We start from the raw sequence: 19,178 nt of genomic DNA on the forward strand, positions 1-19,178 counted from the left end.
CGCTATTCTCATTGACTGCTATAGTAAGGCAAATTAAAATAAATTTGAATAGATGAAAATATAAAATGGCCGGGAGTATTATGGAAATTCTACTGTGTGTGAGTGACAGACCTTTTTCTAAGGTTACTAGCGGGCATGTAATTGGTTCAGACAATTGATAGATGGTACAGTATATGTATTATGAGATAATTACTGATGGATGTGGAAGGAGGGGGGGGGGGCATTACACAACAAAAGAGCAAATGCTTCTTAATACCAGTAGAGGGCGCTCTGTACATTGGGACTGTTGCTTTGTGTTTATGTCCCCCTTGTGAAAGTATGGAAGGTCCGGCTGTCGCAAAATCAAACATCGCTCTTGTCTGGTTTTATGGCGGTTCTCGCACCTGACAGACCTGTCCTGTATGTAAATCTTTTTAAATTAAATGTCGCGCTCCCCGCAGTCCAAACTAACTGGCTGTAATCCCGGTGAGTGATAGCTCATCGGCCAAACAGGTCCTACTTGAACCCGTACAAGAGCGACTGGTGATTACATAACCGGCTAGAACATTGTCCATGTGCGCGGCCAGTTATAACGCCGTCGTGCTACAAATAGCACATTCACATACAGTATACACAGTCTTATGCAGCTAGCGTCTTTTTAGACCAGACATGTCCAGCTCCGGGTGGAGGGCCACTTTCCTGCCTGTTTTCCAGCTCTCCCAGCTACAACACACCTGATTCAGATGATCAGCCAGCTGTGAAGCAGCATTAGATCGATCCTGATGATTTGCTCCTTGGAGAGCTGGAAAACAGGCCGGACAGCGGCCCTTGAGGACCGACTTTGGACACCCCTGTTTTACACACATTAATTCCATAATCGGCCGTCGTGCTTTTGAATTTATACCTTTCCACGAATCCCCTTGTTCTGTGATTATACACAATGAGGCTGTGAGGTTTTTTTTTTGTTTGTTTGCTTTTTTGGTGGGTTGCACTATGAAAAGAACTCGGTAAATATTCAGCGTATTAATGCAATACTGACGTCAGAGATGGCCGATGCGCAGTGACAATCAAGTTTGACGCTGTGCAGAAAGAGACACAAGCGGAAACTGGTTAATTTGTTGTTAAAAAATAAATATTGTTGACGTTTGAATTACCAAACGAAAATGAAAATTAGAAAATGAAATCTGGCATCGGATGGGTACACTAATTTGGAGTATCGTGTCGAGTTTAACGTGTTTTTTGTCTGCTTCCCCCGCCACCTCATGTTTCGTTTTTAGGTTTTCGTATCGGACCAAAATGATATTCTGGCAGGGTCAATCTAATGCTTGTGGTTTGAAACAGCACTTTATTAAACCTCTTCAAATCTAGGATTGATTGGCTGAAGAGTCGTTAATAATACGACTCTTGTGTTTTGATAACTACAACCGCGCTCACTTCCTGTGTTAGAGCTAACCACATCCGTCGCTTGACGCAATCGAACGAGAGGGCTGGAGCAAGCTACAGTGAAGGGGAGAGAGCCGTCCAAATTTTATTCGGAAGCTGTTTGAGTTTAAAACGCCGTGTTGTTCAACCTCAATCGGTTCCGCGCATCACCCAAAACTTGGCGGGTCGAAACGTCGTCGAAAGCTGCAGTTCCAGCAGCCGGATCCCCGTGCGGCCTTTCCGTCTGGTTAAGGGGGAGCCCGAAGAGGACAAGCGTTGACTGGCTGGCTGCTTCCTTCCGTGGTAAGCAGTGCATGCAAGGCAAAGGTGGCAAAGATTCCGTGGGCCCGGGTCAAATTCGCCAGGTTCGGCTGAATCCACTGCAGGATTTTTTGCGTCGTTGTCAATCCGTATTTCCTTTGGATTGTGTTTTGAGGCACCTATATGGCCATTATTACCATAGCAGTGAAAATCTAACAATGGTTTGTTGACACTGTTGCTATTATTGTACCCATTGGAGTAAACTATTTCACTATGAATGACATTTTAAAATGTGATTTGGTTGTGCTTTAAACAAACAAAAAAATGTACACAAAGAGGCACCCTTATTTACATGAACTAAAGCAGTAATGCGTGATGGATTAGGGGATTAAAAAGACAAAGCATCCATCCATCCATCTAGCAAGCCATCCGGTTTCTATAGAATTAGGAAATAGGGCTGGAAAGTGTGGAAGAGCTAGAAAAAAAGACAAAAGCAAACTTTTCTGACCACGTAATAATCATACAGTATTATCAAATTAGTAATTTTTGGATTACACATAGGCAACACCGTGGATTCGTGGTTAGCATTTATGGCTCATTATTTAATTACTTTATGCATGTCATTGGAGCCTACGAGAAAATGCACGCCAGCACGAGGAGAACTTCTAACGTCCACACAGGAAGACCGGAGCTGGGGATTGACCTTCCAACCATAGAACTGCGAAAGGGGAGTTTTCCACTATGCCTATTTCTCAAACATGAGGACACTTTCGTTTTAAATGATCCTAACGTTCATGGATTTGGAAACCGCAAGGAGAAAACTCCACACTGACGGCCTCCTGGCTCTGACGCAAACATGCTAACCACAAGGCTTACTATGCTGCCCCTAAAACTAATAATCACCCCTCCCCCCTTACAGTATATCTACATATACTGTATATAATGGGGGGCCCCATTATATACAGTATATGTTTTCATCTCATTTGTATGTACTGTTCTGGCCTGATTGAATTTCCGCTTGCAAAGAAACATATTAGGATGAGACATGACGACATATTGTAATCCACACATGGTGTCTCACCGAGCTCTGTCTTTCGAACCCTTTGAATTTGGTGATTTTCTCACGAAATGAATGCAATGGAAATACGTTATTGTCAGTGCAAATGTGAGGAGCCAATAAAAATAGAAATTGACTGAACAAGATGCTACTCACGTAAAATAATAAAATAAAAAAGCAAATACAGTAAGTGTTAATGAAAAGAACAGATGACTCTGGCGAACTCATCTGCCTCACAGTTCTGAGTTCCACTTTTTGCTCCGGCTTTCCTGCAGGGCGTTTGTGAGGTTTATTTCAGTCAACATGGTTTGTCAGTGTGAATGATTGTCATTATGTGCTGTGTGAAAAGACTGGTGACCACGCCTGGGTGTACCTCACCTCTCTCCCAGACGTCAGCCGAGATAGGCGCTCTCTCACTAGCGACCCAAAACAATTGTTAAAAATGGCATGAGTAGTAGTAGTAGTAGTAGTGGCGATATTGTTTATGCCTTTCCAATTGTTGTGTTGAGTTTATATCGTTAGCTGTCGAGGATGCTGATTAGTGTTTGTGTTGCTGCAGTATGCATATAGATGTGATACCCTGCCATCATGGAAATCGAGTTGAGTAGCTTTGCATTAAATATTAATGTGACTCTTGTGTTTGTCGCCACTCCGAGAAAGCTGTGGTATCACGGCGGGTTTGTGCATGGCCATCGTATCAACGTGAAATGCACCAGGACTGATCATAATGAGTTGCGTGCCTGTTTAATGACCGTATTTAAAGGCCCAGCTCTTAAATTTGGGAAACCATCGTGACAACTATTGCTCGTGTGGTCTTCAGTTGCTATCATATGTCACATTTTATGATATATTTGCGCCTGTCATTAGTACCGCCTCGAGTCCTTGACACGGTATATGTTGTACAGTATTGGCATGTGTACACTCCTGCCCCTTTGTAAAAATGAACACGCTTTGCTCGCTTACACAACAGACTACCGATGTGCATTTTCAAGACGCAACGTCCACTAGTTCGTGGATATACAGGAAGCACTCTCACACTTCCACCTCATTAGGTAACCTGAGCGTCAAGGAGAGATTAAGCCAACACATGCTTACACTGACCACACGTAACGTGGCCATGTGTGGCGCTGCGCTTAGAGCAGGACACGTCATTAGGTACACCTGTGCAATCGAATGAGATCCAACGCATGAGATGCATCAAGTCTGGAACCCCCCCCCCCCCCCCCCCCCTGAACAATAATGCTGATAAAGTGGTAACTTAGTTTCCGAGTTAAATCTGTTCCATGACCAAGCTCGTAACTCAACTTACTCGAGTAGCGCATCAATTTTCCTCGTTGAAATGAATCGAGCTGACATTAATCCATTGCAGCTACAGACGAGATGAGCGCAATTAGTTTCGCACTGTTTGCAAATGGCAATAAAAGAGCCTGATGGAACTGGCTCTTTTCGAGCAAATGGCCGTTGCTGCAGCTTACGGAGGGGTTGTGACCGTCTCCATGTGTATCCATTTGTCTGTATTGTAAAGTAGCCAAGGCTAGCTGAGTAGAAGGAGCAACCCAATGTCCATTGAATTGCACCTCTAAATTTGCCCAACCCGGTTACTTTCTATTTTATTATGTCGCTCCTGTATGTTTTCATTAATATCCTAAAGTTCTGATTTCCTATGGGGAAAAAAAAAGTCATTTTTAAATTTTGATTCGGAACGAGGTTGGAACGGATGAATGGCACTGCCATTTAAGGCCGTGCCAAACGGTCCTAATTTCATCACACTCAGAGATGTTTCTAATATGTCGTGGACCGGCCCGCTGCAGCGGGTGGGCGGTATTTTCTGTCTTGCATGCTGTATTTTGCTGTTCCCTATGAAGGTGTGCTCCCTGGCAACAGCTTTCCTTTGTCCTATTGTTTCTATGAATCTAAGGTGAGTGTGGGCACACCTTAGGTGTGGATCACCTTGCAGGAATGTTCCGGGCCTGTACTTGGCGGGCCCGTCGTGCGCTCTGCGTCGGCTCGGCATGCAGGTAGGCTCGTGGAAGTCAAGAATGTCAGGCCGCTCCTCCCGCCCGCGGGCGTTGTTACGCCATTAGGCCGATGTGGGAGCAAGTATGCCAGGAACGACGCGTCCCGCACGCCGGGAGCTTTTTACCGTGATTTAGGTGACCGGAATGAACATCGGCTAACGGTCTCCTGTGAGTTGACCTCATTATTGGAACTTTATTGCTTTATTGCTTGAACAGCTTTTATGGTACCGATGCATTTTTGGATCATTTGGCGATGTAATGGCATGACACAGTAGAATTCGGGAATGACACGAAAAGGAAATGGTTCTTTGGAAATCTTATCAAGGCTATATTCATTTGTATACATTGTTGGATTTTGAGAAGTAAATGTGTCAGTCTGTACTATTGATAAATGACATTTGTGTGTGGATAATTGATATTCTTTATAATGGCCATATTTTACTGAGCAGACTTATTTCCTGTATCGCGAAAAAATACATCGGCTCCTCTTCTGTGGTAGCTTCACAAAAAAACAAAACACGCTCGTGACTGCCGTGAGCAATGTGCGTTGACTGGAAAATGTCTGGATCTTTCCCACAGTGTCCCGGTAAAAAGTCATCATGAAGGCTACACACAAGGACGCGGGAAGTCAATTTAAGGCCTTCGCGCAACATCCCGTGTTTTTGAACAAGCAACTTGTAATGGTAGCATCGCAGCAGCCACTTGGCACCTTCGAAAAAATCCCAGTGCATTTTTACTGTCCCACAGGCCGCCGCTTGTTCTAAAAATAAAACTAAACAAGGCAGTGGCATGCATCAGAACGTTTGGAAGTGTATCGGGCCAACTCATAATACAGGAAACGAGACAAAAGTTATTCCTTACTAATGGTAATGGTGACCAGTTAAGTTTACTAAGGGAGACAGACGACTTATCGGGGTTGTCGGCTGTTTTTTTTTTCTCGAAATAAAGTGACTGTTCTCAGTACGGTGACATCAAGGTTAGAATGTCTGCCTCACGGTTCTAAGGTGAAGATTCTCCATTGGGGTGGATGCGAGTGCCAATGTTTGTTTGTACGTGTCACGTGACTGGCTGGCGACCGCGGCTCAGCTCCGGCGCTCCAGCTCACACCCAAATGTGCTGGAAAAGTTTTCATGTGTGATTAATGCATGACTTCTTTTTTTCCCCCATAGAGCATGACAAGATGGGACTAAGGTGATTTTTTTTTTTTTTTTTACCGGCGTCCCTTGAAGCCACCCCAGCAAAGCAGCTGATCTCACATCGGCCTTTGGCCGCCTCTTATCTTGTCGTGACACACCTCCGCTGACAGTCCAGCCACACGTCAAAGAAGATGGACATCTGACGCAGGGACCAAAGGGTGACGCGAGATTTCTCCCCCTCCCCCCCCCCCGCCCCCCGCTTTCCCGCCAACGTCCCGCCAGAGGCCATGGCGGGCCTCAAACGTCACCATGACGGGAAGATTGCCGGGCTGTACGACCTGGACAAGACGCTGGGCCGCGGACACTTCGCTGTGGTCAAACTTGCCCGGCATGTCTTCACTGGAGAAAAGGTCTACGCTTCCCCGATTATTTATTCATTCTTTTTTTTTTTTTTTTTTGCGTGCTCCTTCTGACTGACTCCCTGACGTCTCAGGTGGCGGTGAAGGTGATTGACAAGACCAAGCTGGACCAGGTGGCGCGGGGCCACCTTTTCCAGGAGGTGCGATGCATGAAACTGGTGCAGCATCCCAACGTCGTGCGTCTGTACGAGGTCATCGACACGGCCACTAAGCTCTACCTCATTCTGGAACTGGGGGACGGCGGCGACATGTTCGACTGCATCATGAAGCACGAGGGAGGCCTCAGTGAGGAAGTGAGTCGGGCTGCGGGCGGAATCGTGCACGTGGTCGTATAGTGGAACAGCTGCGAAAGTGAAGGGAAAAAAGCTGAGATTTGGGCTCATGCGACTATGACAACAAGGTGTGTTTGTTTTGTCTGCCCCTAGCAGCATTACGTAAAAAAAACTACACAACCGCTTTCCACAAAACCTTGTGGCCGGATGGGAAATGAGCCAAGCAAGTAGTCATTAAACTTGATTGTGAATCCGGGGAGCCACATTGTGTATTTTCACAGATGACGCATATCCTGAATGGGTGTTTGATTTTTTACGCCAAAATGATTGAATCGGTTCCCCTTTTTTAAAGTAGTGGCACATGGGCCAAGAGTTCCCTGAAAGGGAGACGTATGAAGCGTTTTTGCCTCAATTTAAATGGCTTCCTTTTTCCGTCTGTTTTAATAACGTGCCGATTGATAAAATATCCCGAGAAGCAAGATTGATGTCGCATTTTCCACGCCCCATTTCACCAAAGTAATAAATGCAAGTCGTCGACCGCATACTCCGTCCCATTTACTGCTGGGCCAATGGTGAGTCTGGGCTTTTGTTGCCTTGACGACCTGGGGCAACAGCACAACATCATGATACGGGTTCAACTTGCAAGAGCAGACTCCAGGTTGGGCAAAAAAAAAAAAGCGCCCACCAAAGCAATAGAAGCATTTTCACTTGTGCAAGCAGCACTTCATACACTCTCCTGACGCCACCAAACACAAATGCCCCCGCAATCAATTACGAGTCGGCAGCTAGCGTAATCCAAATCTCTCCTGCTAACGAATCTTCATGAAGTTTTGCTTCCCTTTTGTCTTTGTCACGACAGCAGTGACATGACACTCTTCCGTTATTTGACCATTTCTGCAGGGTAGCGGCTCTGCGCCTTCTGCTAGCCTAGCTGCCAAGTCACGTGAGGAGAAACTTGGCGCGGAGGTGTTGGGAGGTCTTGTAAATTAGCCACACTGTTATGTGAACGACCCATTTATTTGTATTCTGTTGCCAATAGTGAACACGAGTAAGAATTTTCCGGCCCACCCGAAAGGTTTATAATTGCTTAGATGTGATCAATTGGTGACAAGTCATGACTTGTATGAGACACAATGATGGCCTGTCCAATTAACTCATTCAATACCAGCTAATTCTGGACCCAGTCTGAAAAGACGTTTAAAAACGTCTTTGGGAGTGAATGAGTTAAAGTTCCTTCCTTCACTTGAACCTAGTTCTTTGGCACCAAAGCAAAGCTTTTATACTAGACAGGGCTTCGGTCTAAGCTTAAAATCAGTGAATATAAATAATGGAGATTCGGTCATGTGTAGACACCTTACTTATCCTCCACGTCTCCCCCTCCAGGTGTCCAAGTGTTACTTCGCCCAGATCGTGCACGCCATCTCCTACTGCCACCGGCTGCACGTGGTGCACCGGGACCTCAAGCCCGAGAACGTGGTGTTCTTCGAGAAGCAGGGCGTCGTCAAGCTCACCGACTTCGGCTTCAGCAACAGGTTTCAGCCGGGCAAGAAGCTCAACACCTCGTGCGGCTCGCTGGCGTACTCGGCCCCCGAGATCCTGCTCGGGGACGAATACGACGCTCCCGCCGTCGGTGAGTTGGAACTTCGAATAGGGTGCAACCTTTGTTGATTTATTTACAGGTGCTTGTTGTAGTCAGGGAACCTTCTTAAGTTGCGCCGACATGCGGTAGAGCTCAGCGCGGACATGGAATGTTGCGGCGCAACATCGTGCACATCGTTGGCGGCTGTTGTCACTGTCCATGTGGCACACGCTGTACTGTCCTCCATAGCTGTATTCCTTTCACATGCATGCCCACTCTGCTGATATGGCTCACCGATAGCAGCATGGGCTCTCTCTCTCTCTCTCTCTTAAATAAGAGTCGATGTGCGTTGGCAAGTCCCCGCACTGTCAGTTTTATCAGCAGGCTGATAAGGAGCTCAAGGTTCACATTGCCCGAGGGTGTCAACTGCTAAATATCAACGTCGGCAGACGAAATGTGATTGGATAGACGCTTGCACAGTTGAAATGTGTTGGACAAAGCCGCCCTGATCGAGATAGACACGGGGCGGGTGTAGGTTGTGCTGTTGTAGGAAAAACAGCAAAAGGGGAATCCGGTTGAAACTCGTCTGTTGCCGATCGACTTCCAACTTGTTCGAATTGCAAAACAATGTTTCCAATTGGAAGTAATGGAAACTGCTTTAGCTTTCTTTGAGAATCCAAAATTGGACAGTCAAGAATCGGTGTTGATGACAGATCAAAATATTATGTAAGAGCATTTATATGGTGGACAATTAAAGAAGGAAATGTCTCCTTGCTCTGTACGCCAGGGCACAAAATGGAGAAAGCAGGCGATGGAGAAGCATTTTCATTTTCTTTCATTTTTGTCCTCTCTCACTGGATGGATTAGTGGCGCTATTTTCTGCTCTCTGCCTCTCTTATTTTGTGCCGAGCAGATGAGCGTTCTCCAAAATTCCAGAGTGAAATAACGCCATCCCGTTGTTGGACAATATCAGCCGGACGGGAGGGTCGCACGACCAATTGTGTCGGCGCTCTGTTGTTTGCTGCGCTTGTGCCGCGTCTGTGCATTTTGCCATTAAGTGGGAACAATGTGACATCATAATTAGAAGCCTCCAAACCGGAATTCTTGTATCGAGGACTTGAAGGGAACCAGGCTGCAGTGTGCCAGCTGGCCACAAGCCCACTTTAGAACGGAGATAACGAGACTGTCCGAGCTTTCATTCAGCCCCATTTGGAGTTTCTTGCTCGTCCGTGCAGCCCAAAATACATCCAGATTATTGAATTGCGTCTGCGAAAAAAGATGCTTAAGAAGGAAAGGCGACGTACAGCACGATGTCAAATTGACTTTCTAATTGCTTGGATGCAAATAGTCGATTCTCGGAAGCAACACTTTGGTGAGACGCATGCCTCTGAAAAATCTGTCTATGCGCAGGCCGTTCTGTATTTTTAGTCGGTCACCTCATTGGAAAAACCCGTCGCCGGCAACAAAGCCCATACTGGGCGTTGGCCAAACCGTAGGTGGGGGAGGGTGGTCAGCGATGGTTGATTTGGTGAGACCGCCCCCTCAAAACAGGCTCTTGAGCGAGGCACAAGTAGTGCTTTGATTTTCGATCCTCGTCAGTGATGTGTTTTCAAGAAACGTGAACCATTTGAACCCTTTCAGGGAGAGCGGTCACGACAGTGGACGGCTTATCACGCTATCAGGTTCCAGGTGCACCAAAGGGTTCAATCGTCTGATATTGGGATTTCGGATGGAATCTCTGAGCTTTTTCCTGAATAACTTAACGCGCTCATGCATTTGAACCAAAGTTGAATCAACGTGGTTGCGCATCGAAGGGACTTTAAAGACTTCCCAGGTTGATCTCGGTGCAGAGAGGATCCAGAAGTGGTGTAAAAAGTGCCCGTCCGTCTCTTCTCCTTTCCTGATGTTATGCAGCATGTCAGCTCCCTCCGCGTTTTTTTTTTTTTTTTTTAAACATCCTGCAAATGTCGGGTTAAATATAGACTTCTTCTTTCCACCCGACCGAGCACGGGCTGCATGAATACACACACACACACACCAAAGAAAGTTTACTGTTGCACATGCATCATTCAGGAAATAATCTGCATTCGCTACTGCAGCCCAATTTAATAGCATCTAAAATTGATCTTTGCCAAAGGTAATGCTCTTTCTTTCTGCACCGCATTTCTCTCACTGTGCCGCATGAGAGGGTCGGCGGCGTATTGCGCTTTTACGATGCGGTCGTCCGGGGATGTGTCGACAGCCATCTGGTTTTGGAAATAAAGTTACGGAGGAAGGAAGGAAGCGGAACGCACTGCTGACGCAAGTAATGAGGGAGACGGTAGCGGTTGCTCGGAGACGTCGACGGGGGGGGGGGGGTAAGATGGCGACGGCAAGCAGCTTGAGACGCCTCCAAGCACAAAAAAAACACACTTTGTGGATCCTCATAGAGATGGAACACATCCCCCGGTGTTTAATTACGACGCGTTGTTGTCTTTCTGACTTTTCGCTGTGTGTTTTTTGCATTTAAATTTTCTCATTGTTTTTCATGATTTTTTTTTTAAAATAATTTGCTTCCTCTCAAAATCCAAACTTTTTTTTTTTTTTTTTTTTTTGGTTTCATAAGTTTTTCAGTACGAGTCCTTTCAACGACTTCCTGAGTAAGCATGCGCTAAACCTTTTTGGATGCCCGCACGCACCCAAGCGCGGCACGAATAAATCGCGGCAGAAGATGCTCGGGCGGCGAAGATGCGTGTAAAAATATATGGAGTTGACCTTGAAATAGCACACCTTTTAAAGGCGGCGCCTATCAATATTTTATGCCAAACAAAAGAAATGAATTTGAGCTGCAGGGAATTGTCCACTGACTCAGCAGCTTTGCGCTCATCGTGAAACAACCAAACGTTGTGGGAATAGAGCTGGATCAAATCCGCAACGAACAAACGCAAGTAACACGTTCAATTAGTCGCTACTGAAAAAATCCCCAAAAACTATTATTAAAGCAAGGCGTTACTTTCTAAGACGTCACCGGCATCGCGGATCGCAGCGCAGTCTTGTCGCCATATTGTTCCTTCCTGTCACTTTCGAGACTGCACTGCAAGTGTCTCTCCGAATCACAGGCAACATGTCACGGCAGGGAAGTGTGCCAAAGGACCACTGAGCTGGTGAAAAAAAAGTTGCCCCCCCCACCCCAAAGTGCCCAAGTGAAGTGTAGCATGAAATTAGCACTTGTGCGTACGCTGCGCCGAGATGCGCACGTTAACCCAGTTTCCGGGACATTTCATGCATGCGTGTCGGGGAAGGGAGCGAGTGCTCCAGGGCCATGCGAGCTTTGTTCTCAGTCGGAGAGATGCGCACGAAAGCGACGAGCGCATATTTACGACCGCCACTCTGCATGAATGCGGTTCAAGGGGGTTGCGGTATTTCTTATTTCTTATTTGTTTGTTTATTGTTTTTATCTAGGTCAGGAAGCAGAAAGGGCACTGGAGCGAGCCAGGTTTCAATCCAACTACTGTAGTTGTTTCAATTGTCTCGTGCGAGCAATCGTATTGGTGCAGCTCCAGCTGCTGTCAATGCGCCGCACCTCTCGTCAGATCTTGACCCGCATCCAGAGACTTTTTGCTTGGCACCTTCGCCGCTCCTCCACGAGGTTCCCTCGCAAATAGACGTTGTCGGCTTGTGACAAATCCTGCCGAGCAAGAAACGAATGGCTGTCGAAGCATTAGCCCCTCGTCGCGGCACGATGTATTAACCCCCCATGCCGGTGGAGCATAACAACAAGTTATGAGTTAACAATGGACAACATCCTGTGTTTTGTGTCTTGGCTCGGCGCCGTTGATTACGAGAAGATAAGTGCCCGTTCTTCCTCTTTCCTTGCTGTTTTTCACACGCTCCAGTGGCAGGGTGCCAAAAAAGTCTGCGACGTCGACTTTTCACAACTTTAGACGGCGGGCAAAAGGCAAAGCCGCCTCCCGAACTGAACCGGAGCGGGAGCGCTTGGTGGAAAAAGTCGCGTTTATGGATGCACTTTCACAGCTCGCTGTCACCCCCCGCGCAGATATCTGGAGTCTGGGTGTGATTCTCTTCATGCTGGTGTGCGGTCAGCCGCCCTTCCAGGAGGCCAACGACAGCGAGACGCTCACCATGATCATGGACTGCAAATACACGGTGCCCCCGCACATCTCCGGAGCTTGCCGAGAGTGAGTACGAGCGCACGCGCTCACACGCAGATGGACGAGCCCGCTCGGCAGGCGCTGCTTATTTCATATCCGCCAATGTGTGAAGACGCCTGTGGAGGCTTCTCCTCCCCACCTCCTCGCACTCATTTTAGCATGGCCCTTTTTTTTTTTACTGCGTACACACACGTGCATTTATTTGTGCAAGTAATAATAATAATAATACATTTTATTTATAAGCGCCTTTCAAGACACCCAAGGACACTTTACAATAACAAAAAACACAAAACAATACGGGTTGAGCAGCGGCAGCCAAAACGCGGCAGCCAAAACGCGCCAGCGTTCACTCAACCCGAAGGTCAGAAAGAAACCACAGGGGAGGGAGAGAGGGAGAAAAAAACCCACGCTCGAACTACCCTCATTTTGAGGATAATTTGAGTGAGGCAAAAAAAACTCCTGCACAAGCATATGACAGTTACAACAGGTCACAAGACATAAACAATGAAGACGGTGAATCAAGGGAATGTATGAGGGAGGGGGTGATGGTGGGGGACTAGCTTCCGTGCATATTTTCATCAGGGGAAGGTCGAGATAGCAGATGTTGTTTTGGTAGCAGGCTGCCCAAGAATTCAAGTGATGGGAATGATTCGACACACATACACAAAAAAACATATATAAGATTAGGGATATTTCCTTGTAGATTTTAATGTTATTGTCTATATCGATGCACACGGGGGTCACGGATCCTGTCCAAGGCTCGTAAATGAACTTCTGTGGGGTTAATAACGATGTGAACTCTTTCAGTCTTATCGGACACATGCTGCAGCGGGACCCCAAGAAGCGAGCGACTCTCGAGGAGATCGAGAACCACGCGTGGCTGCGAGGCGTCGACCCGTCGCCGGCCACCAAGCTGTCCACCCCGCTGGTGTCCCACCGCAGTTTGCTGGAAGAAGAGCACGGCTCCATCATCCAGCGCATGGTGCTGGGGGCCATTGCGGACCGAGACGCCATCATCGAGTACGCGCCGCACTTCACCTCTTTCAACTTTTGATTGCCCAACTGTTAAATGTTTCGGCACTTTTTGCACCGCCGGCAGCGGAATGGCAAAATCCAAAGCTGGTGTTTTATACACAAATGGATCAATATGTGTTGTGGTTGATCAAAAATGATGAGTTGAACAACTCGCAGTTGGACTTGCGCATCCCAAAGTGTCGTGAGAGTCCATTTCAGTTGACCTGTATAGTTACACAGCATCGTGAGCAAAGCCCGCCGCCCAGAGTGAAAATCGGCCCCCCCGCAAAAGCTTTGTAATCGGCTTTGGATGCTACAAGATGGCGGCAAAGCAGAACTTTTGCTTGAATGAAGCCACTCGGCTCACTTTAAGGTAGTTCCTTGGCACCAAGATGCCACAGGATGACGATTATGTGAATTCACTCTCTGTGGGGAATACTGTGGTGCATTTCTGGTTCATCCCAAATATTCACCCAAAAGCCCCACGTTTAGTTGCAATGAAATGTCACGTGAGAGTTGCCGCCTGGAAAACAGAGATGACGGTGCGTCTCTCGCTTGTCAGGGCTCTGGAATCAAATCAGTACAACCACATCACGGCGACGTACTTCCTCCTGGCTGAGAGGATGCTGAGGGAGCGGCAGGAGAAGGAGCAGCACAGCCAGACGCGGTCGCCAAGCCCCAGCAAGGCCCAGTTCAGGTACAAAAATAACCGAGAGAAAGTGTTCAACATCATTGTGCTCCTTGCAAAAGTGCGTCTCCAAGTCATAAACACACCCTCCTTGAGTCGAGGCTGGCTACTCTCAATCCGCAACAGATGAACTCGACAGCATAGGGACAGATGGCCGCCTTTAAAAACACACACACAGATCCAACCAAGAACACTCTGACTATAACACACATTTAAAGACACACGAGAGAAAAATATATCCTAATGTTGAGCCATGAGGCGGCTGTAAGTGATTTTTCCTTTTAGCTTTTCGCACTGTTTTGATAGTAGGAAAAAGGCTAATATACAGTCGTTGAGCTAACGAAACTCTTTCAAATGCTCATGTAAATAATCACTTATAGCAAGCAGTTGAAAATATACAAGAGAATAACGTGTGGTATTTAGTTCTAAGGCTGTTTTAAGCGGTGTTTTTAGGGAGCTTTTAGTGATGTTTTGTTCGCGCTAAAGACAGTTTAATAATATACCAAAAACGTGCTCACTATACAACAAATTAAAATCTCCTTCGTGGAAAGCAGCTAACACCAAAAACAATCTAATGTACTAATATTTTGTGATGAGAGTGTTTTAAGTGATCTTTTAGGAATCTTTCAGCACTGTTTTGTTGGTGGAAAGGGAATGCTAGCATCCGGTTTGGTTTTAGAATGGAACGCGACGACACAAGGACTTGAAAACAAAAATGAAAAATCTCCCTTAGGACAAGCAGTTTACAACACACAAAGGATTATCGTGTGATAATATTGAGTTATAAGGGTGTTCGTTTAACAAGAAATGAGCTGTTTTGTTAGCAGTGAAGAGGCGAATGCCAAAATACAGTTTAGTTTTACAATGGAAACGAACACGATGACTGAAAAATACAAATGATAAATCTCCTTTATAGCATGCAGATCACAACACGAGAGGATAAATTGGACTCATACTTGGTGATGAAGCTGTTCACGTAACAGGAAAGTCAGCAGTTTTGCGAGCAGCGAAGAAGCTAATTCTAAAATACAATTTAATTTTATAGGCGAGAAGTAACACGATGATAATATATCTCCTTTATGATACGCCGTCACCAAATAAAATGTGATCATATCTATGAGGTTGTTAAAAGGAAGCAATGTTTTTGTATTTTGTTAGCAGAGAAAAGGGCTCACTTTAAAACACGGTTTAGCTAGCACAGCGATGTTTCTTGACTTTATTGACTATATTTTTTTCGGTGCATGTTCCTATCACGTTGGGCCTTCCCGTATGAAACATGTTTTATGGCTGAAAAATTCATGCATGCATAGACACCACTGGTAAAAAAAAAAAAAAAACACTTGCGCTTTGTCTGCATGGTGACCATTCGCAGGCAGTCTTGGCCCACCCGAGTGGATGTCCACCAGGATGTCAGCGATGGCTTGGGGGGTCCGGCGATGTCACACCCCGGGGGGCCCCAATCACCTGCCCGCAGCGCAGAAAGCCTCCATAAAGGCCCCCGGCCCAAAACGGCTCTGCCGGACCTCAGTCAGAGGCAGGACAACCAGCAGACAGCCGGTCAGAACCCGGACAAGGGGCCGCGGCCTCTCTCCAAGCCCCACTCCAACCCCCTCAGACTGGGCTCTCTGACCGCAGTGGGCTCTTGCAAAACTCGCAGTCTCAGCCTTTTCAGCGTGGAGGAGGATGAGGAAGAAGAGAGGGAGGACAGTTGTTCCCCCTCTGCCCTTCCCGCTCACGTGGTGCTCCGCTCCAAAGTCTCATCAACCATGGCCTCGTCCCGTAACCGTTTGACGTCGCGCTTGAGCGCCCCGGTTCTCAACCAGATCCACGAGGACGAGAAAGGGGAGGACAAGGCGGACGAGGAAGAGGAGGGGGACGGCGACTTAAAAGGGCCGGGCCTGACCAAGCCCAGCCTCAGCCTCCATTTGAACTCGAGAGCAGCGTCACCTCCGTCGCCCGAAAGCGTCGGCCCGCTGGCGGCGCCCATCGCCACCCGCACGCCCTCCTCAGAGATGAGCGACGGCAACGCGGAGAGTCGTCGGCTGTCGGGTACCGAGGACGGCGAAAAAAGGCCGTCGGCCCAGGACAGCCCCTCGCACTGCACCAGCCCCGGCTCCGTTTTGGGCCAGGGAAAGAATTCGGCCAAAACTTCCAGTGGCCTGGTGGAAAGCCTCAAGTTGATGAGTTTATGCTTCAGCTCGCAGTTCCACAACCTGACGGGCGGGGCGGGCGGGGGCACGTCCGGCAACGGCCCCGCCGGCATTGTCGGGGACCCTCAGGAACGCCCGGTGTGGCGCATGTGCGTGGGCGGCTCCACCGGCAGCCTGGACAAGGTCTCGCTTTTGGGGGGGCCGTCGCCACGGGGAAACCTGCCGCCCCCTTTGGGGGACGCGCGAGCAGACCCCTTGCTGGAGGGGTCTTGCTCGGGGACCCTCGTGCTGGGGGAGCTGGACCTGGCCCGCGAGAACCACAGGAACATGAAGAACCGTGCCCTGCAGATGCCTCTGAGCGACAAGACTCTATCGGTCAACATCCACCGCAGTCCTAAGGAGGGGCTGCTGTGCACCCCGACCCCTCACAGCTGCTGCCAGGTCATCTAGGGGGGCGGGAGCGTACTCACTCCGGCACTCCTCCGCTCACTCATTGTCTTTTCATCCGGGCTTGGGCGCGCACGGCTGTTTGAGCGTTTATTGCATATTCTTGATATCCACCTCAAGGTCCGTGTACTAGTATGCACTTTGTCCTCACTAATAAGACAATTCAGCACACTAGTAGAACGACGAGGGTGACTGTCTTAATTGCGATATATATATATTTTTTTCCCCTCTCCACTGCTAATGCCGGTTCAGGCCTCTATTAAAACAGAATCAGTCAACTACAGTGCTGGACTAGTAACACAACTGGGCCCATGGAGTAGGCATGTGTCACACACACTAGTAGTGTGACTGAAATGCTCCAGTAGTTCTGCTTACTACTTGTGCAGAAACGTTATACGGTAGTGAGGCAAAACTTTCTCTTTGTATGCATTTTATTTAACCTTTTATTTATTCTGGTACAGCAATGCAGTTCAGAACACGTTTGCAATGCTGACGTGACAAGTTCTCTTCTCTCGAGTTCTTTTTACTCGTAAGGCACAGTCGTGCCCTACTTGCTCGACGAGGTCTACGTGGACCTAAAGCTTGATATGAAAGATGCTGAATACATCCTCAAATGGCTTTGTGGAAAGCCTTTTGAGCAATTATTGAGGGTCTCGATCTCCAGCCATAGCTTCACTGGTAATACTAGTAGGAAACGGAGTGCGGCTTTGCATCACTGGTAACATGTAGTTGTTTTACTGATGCGCCAAAGTCCTACGATTGTACAGATGTTTCATGCAGTCATGGAAAAATTTATCATTGCTACGAAACATGTCAAACGACTAGTGTGCCGAATTGTCTTCGGAACAAGGACAAAGAGCGTTCGTATGGACCGTGAGCTGGACATCATCTCAATGGTCCAACAGCTTTCGGTCCATCGTCACACTTGCCAGTTGTGTTTGGCGGATCACAGGGTGGTGGGGTGGGGGGGAATCCAAATTCTGACCTTACACATTAAGAGACGCTGGGGCCTGTTTAAAAAAAAAAAATAAAAAAAAAAAAGAGGCATTCAGTGCACTATTATTATGCACAACGTTTGCACACAGTCAATCATGTTAATATACTAACCATACAAAACACTGACTTCACTTGCTGTTCAAAGGAACATCCGAGCAGTTTTCATCTCGTTACATTTTGTTGCACTGTGCTGGTTTTTATTTCCTGATGTTTAAATTATTTTTTTAAGATTTTGTGTGCGTGCGTGTGCGGTTTTTTTTTTGACTTGGGAGAAAAAAAAAGACGACTGAAAGTGTACTTTCATGAAAACGGGGAGAAATGAAAGAGTCAAGGTGGTGGCGCACAGTATTTTGTAGTCCATCGCTTTTATTTTTCTATCTGGAGTGTCAACACTGCTAGGAAAATAAAAAACAACAACAACAACCCACACAAGCCAATGTGCAGTGTGCAGCAGACTTTTAGTGTACATATGTGAATAAGACTCTGAAGCACTACATCGAGTGTTAACGTATCGCTGTAGAAAGCACCATTACTCCTCTCTTCCTGCTGGATTATTGAAACACCCATAACTTGAAAAATGACTCGGACTGGAAACGAAACAAAACAAAACAAAAAGACATTACACTCATGTATATACTGTACCTGTACGTACTTACACCAAAAATGGCAGCTCTTTATCTTAACATTGAAAAGGGAATTAAGCGGTTGGAAGTGAACCTGCGTCCATCCAGAGGTTTGACGGGAATCATGGTAGCCGCTGTTGTAGCGTCATTCCAAAAACAACCCTGATGGAGATGGATTGTGGGGGTGGGGTTCTCTTCCTATAGCACATGACAACAGTGCCTCCCTCACCCACATCAAGCATCGCTGTGTCTAATTGGATGTGTGACTCACCCCTGGTGGAATCTTCATATTGACAATGCATGTGTTCTTGCTGTAGCAACCAACAATCAACCTGTTGCGCGTGTGTGTGCGCGCGCGTGCGTGTGTGTAGATAGATGCAGATCTATCTAGATATTGCTATATCTAGAGATATCTATCTATTTCTAGAGAGATAGAGCTATCAATCGATCTAGCTAGATAGCTCTATCTCGATATCGAGCTATCTAGATCGATTGATAGCTCTGTCTCGATATATCTATACCTAGATAGGTAGATATCGATCAATCTATTGCTAGATAGATGGATATAATACATACGCGCACGCATACACACAAATACCTGAGGGGCAGATGAACAAACTCACATGATACTGTAGCCACACAGCAATACCAGCGACTGCAAAATGTACAACAATAATGGATGTGCCATACGTCTTGAGCATATTGTACTGTATGTATATGATAGAGATATATTAGAATAAACTGTTGTGAATGGAAGGTGTGGTGTGACTTTGGTGTGACTTTTGCCATTTAGGTCCTATCGGTGTCAAGAATAACGCAAATTTGACACAGTGTTTTTTTCATTTATAAACAAAGGTTTTGAGTGAAAAAGAGAATCTGACGCAAGGAGTACAGAGTAGCTTTTAATTATGTTGTTTAGAATGTTTTTTTTTTTATAATATTGTGCTGTGTAGCATGCTGAGAAAA

The 19,178-nt window shown here is 46.9% G+C and overlaps 1 protein-coding gene across 1 annotated transcript; it reads left to right on the forward strand.

The window, feature by feature from the left end:
* The first annotated feature begins 1,455 nt into the window (after window positions 1-1,455).
* On the forward strand, window positions 1,456-18,968 carry snrka (SNF related kinase a). Its single transcript, XM_086136952.1, has 9 exons — window positions 1,456-1,704; window positions 5,907-5,928; window positions 6,044-6,283; window positions 6,367-6,585; window positions 7,948-8,194; window positions 12,180-12,321; window positions 13,102-13,314; window positions 13,871-14,005; window positions 15,369-18,968. The coding sequence occupies exons 3-9, from the start codon at window positions 6,161-6,163 to the stop codon at window positions 16,594-16,596; spliced, it is 2,307 nt and encodes a 768-aa protein (XP_085993078.1). The 5' UTR covers window positions 1,456-1,704; window positions 5,907-5,928; window positions 6,044-6,160; the 3' UTR covers window positions 16,597-18,968.
* The last annotated feature ends 210 nt before the right edge of the window (window positions 18,969-19,178 follow it).

This window comes from Hippocampus guttulatus, chromosome 18, assembly GCF_054856545.1.
Source record: "Hippocampus guttulatus isolate MCC_2025c chromosome 18, RoL_Hgut_1.0, whole genome shotgun sequence".
NCBI classification, from domain to species: domain Eukaryota; kingdom Metazoa; phylum Chordata; class Actinopteri; order Syngnathiformes; family Syngnathidae; genus Hippocampus; species Hippocampus guttulatus.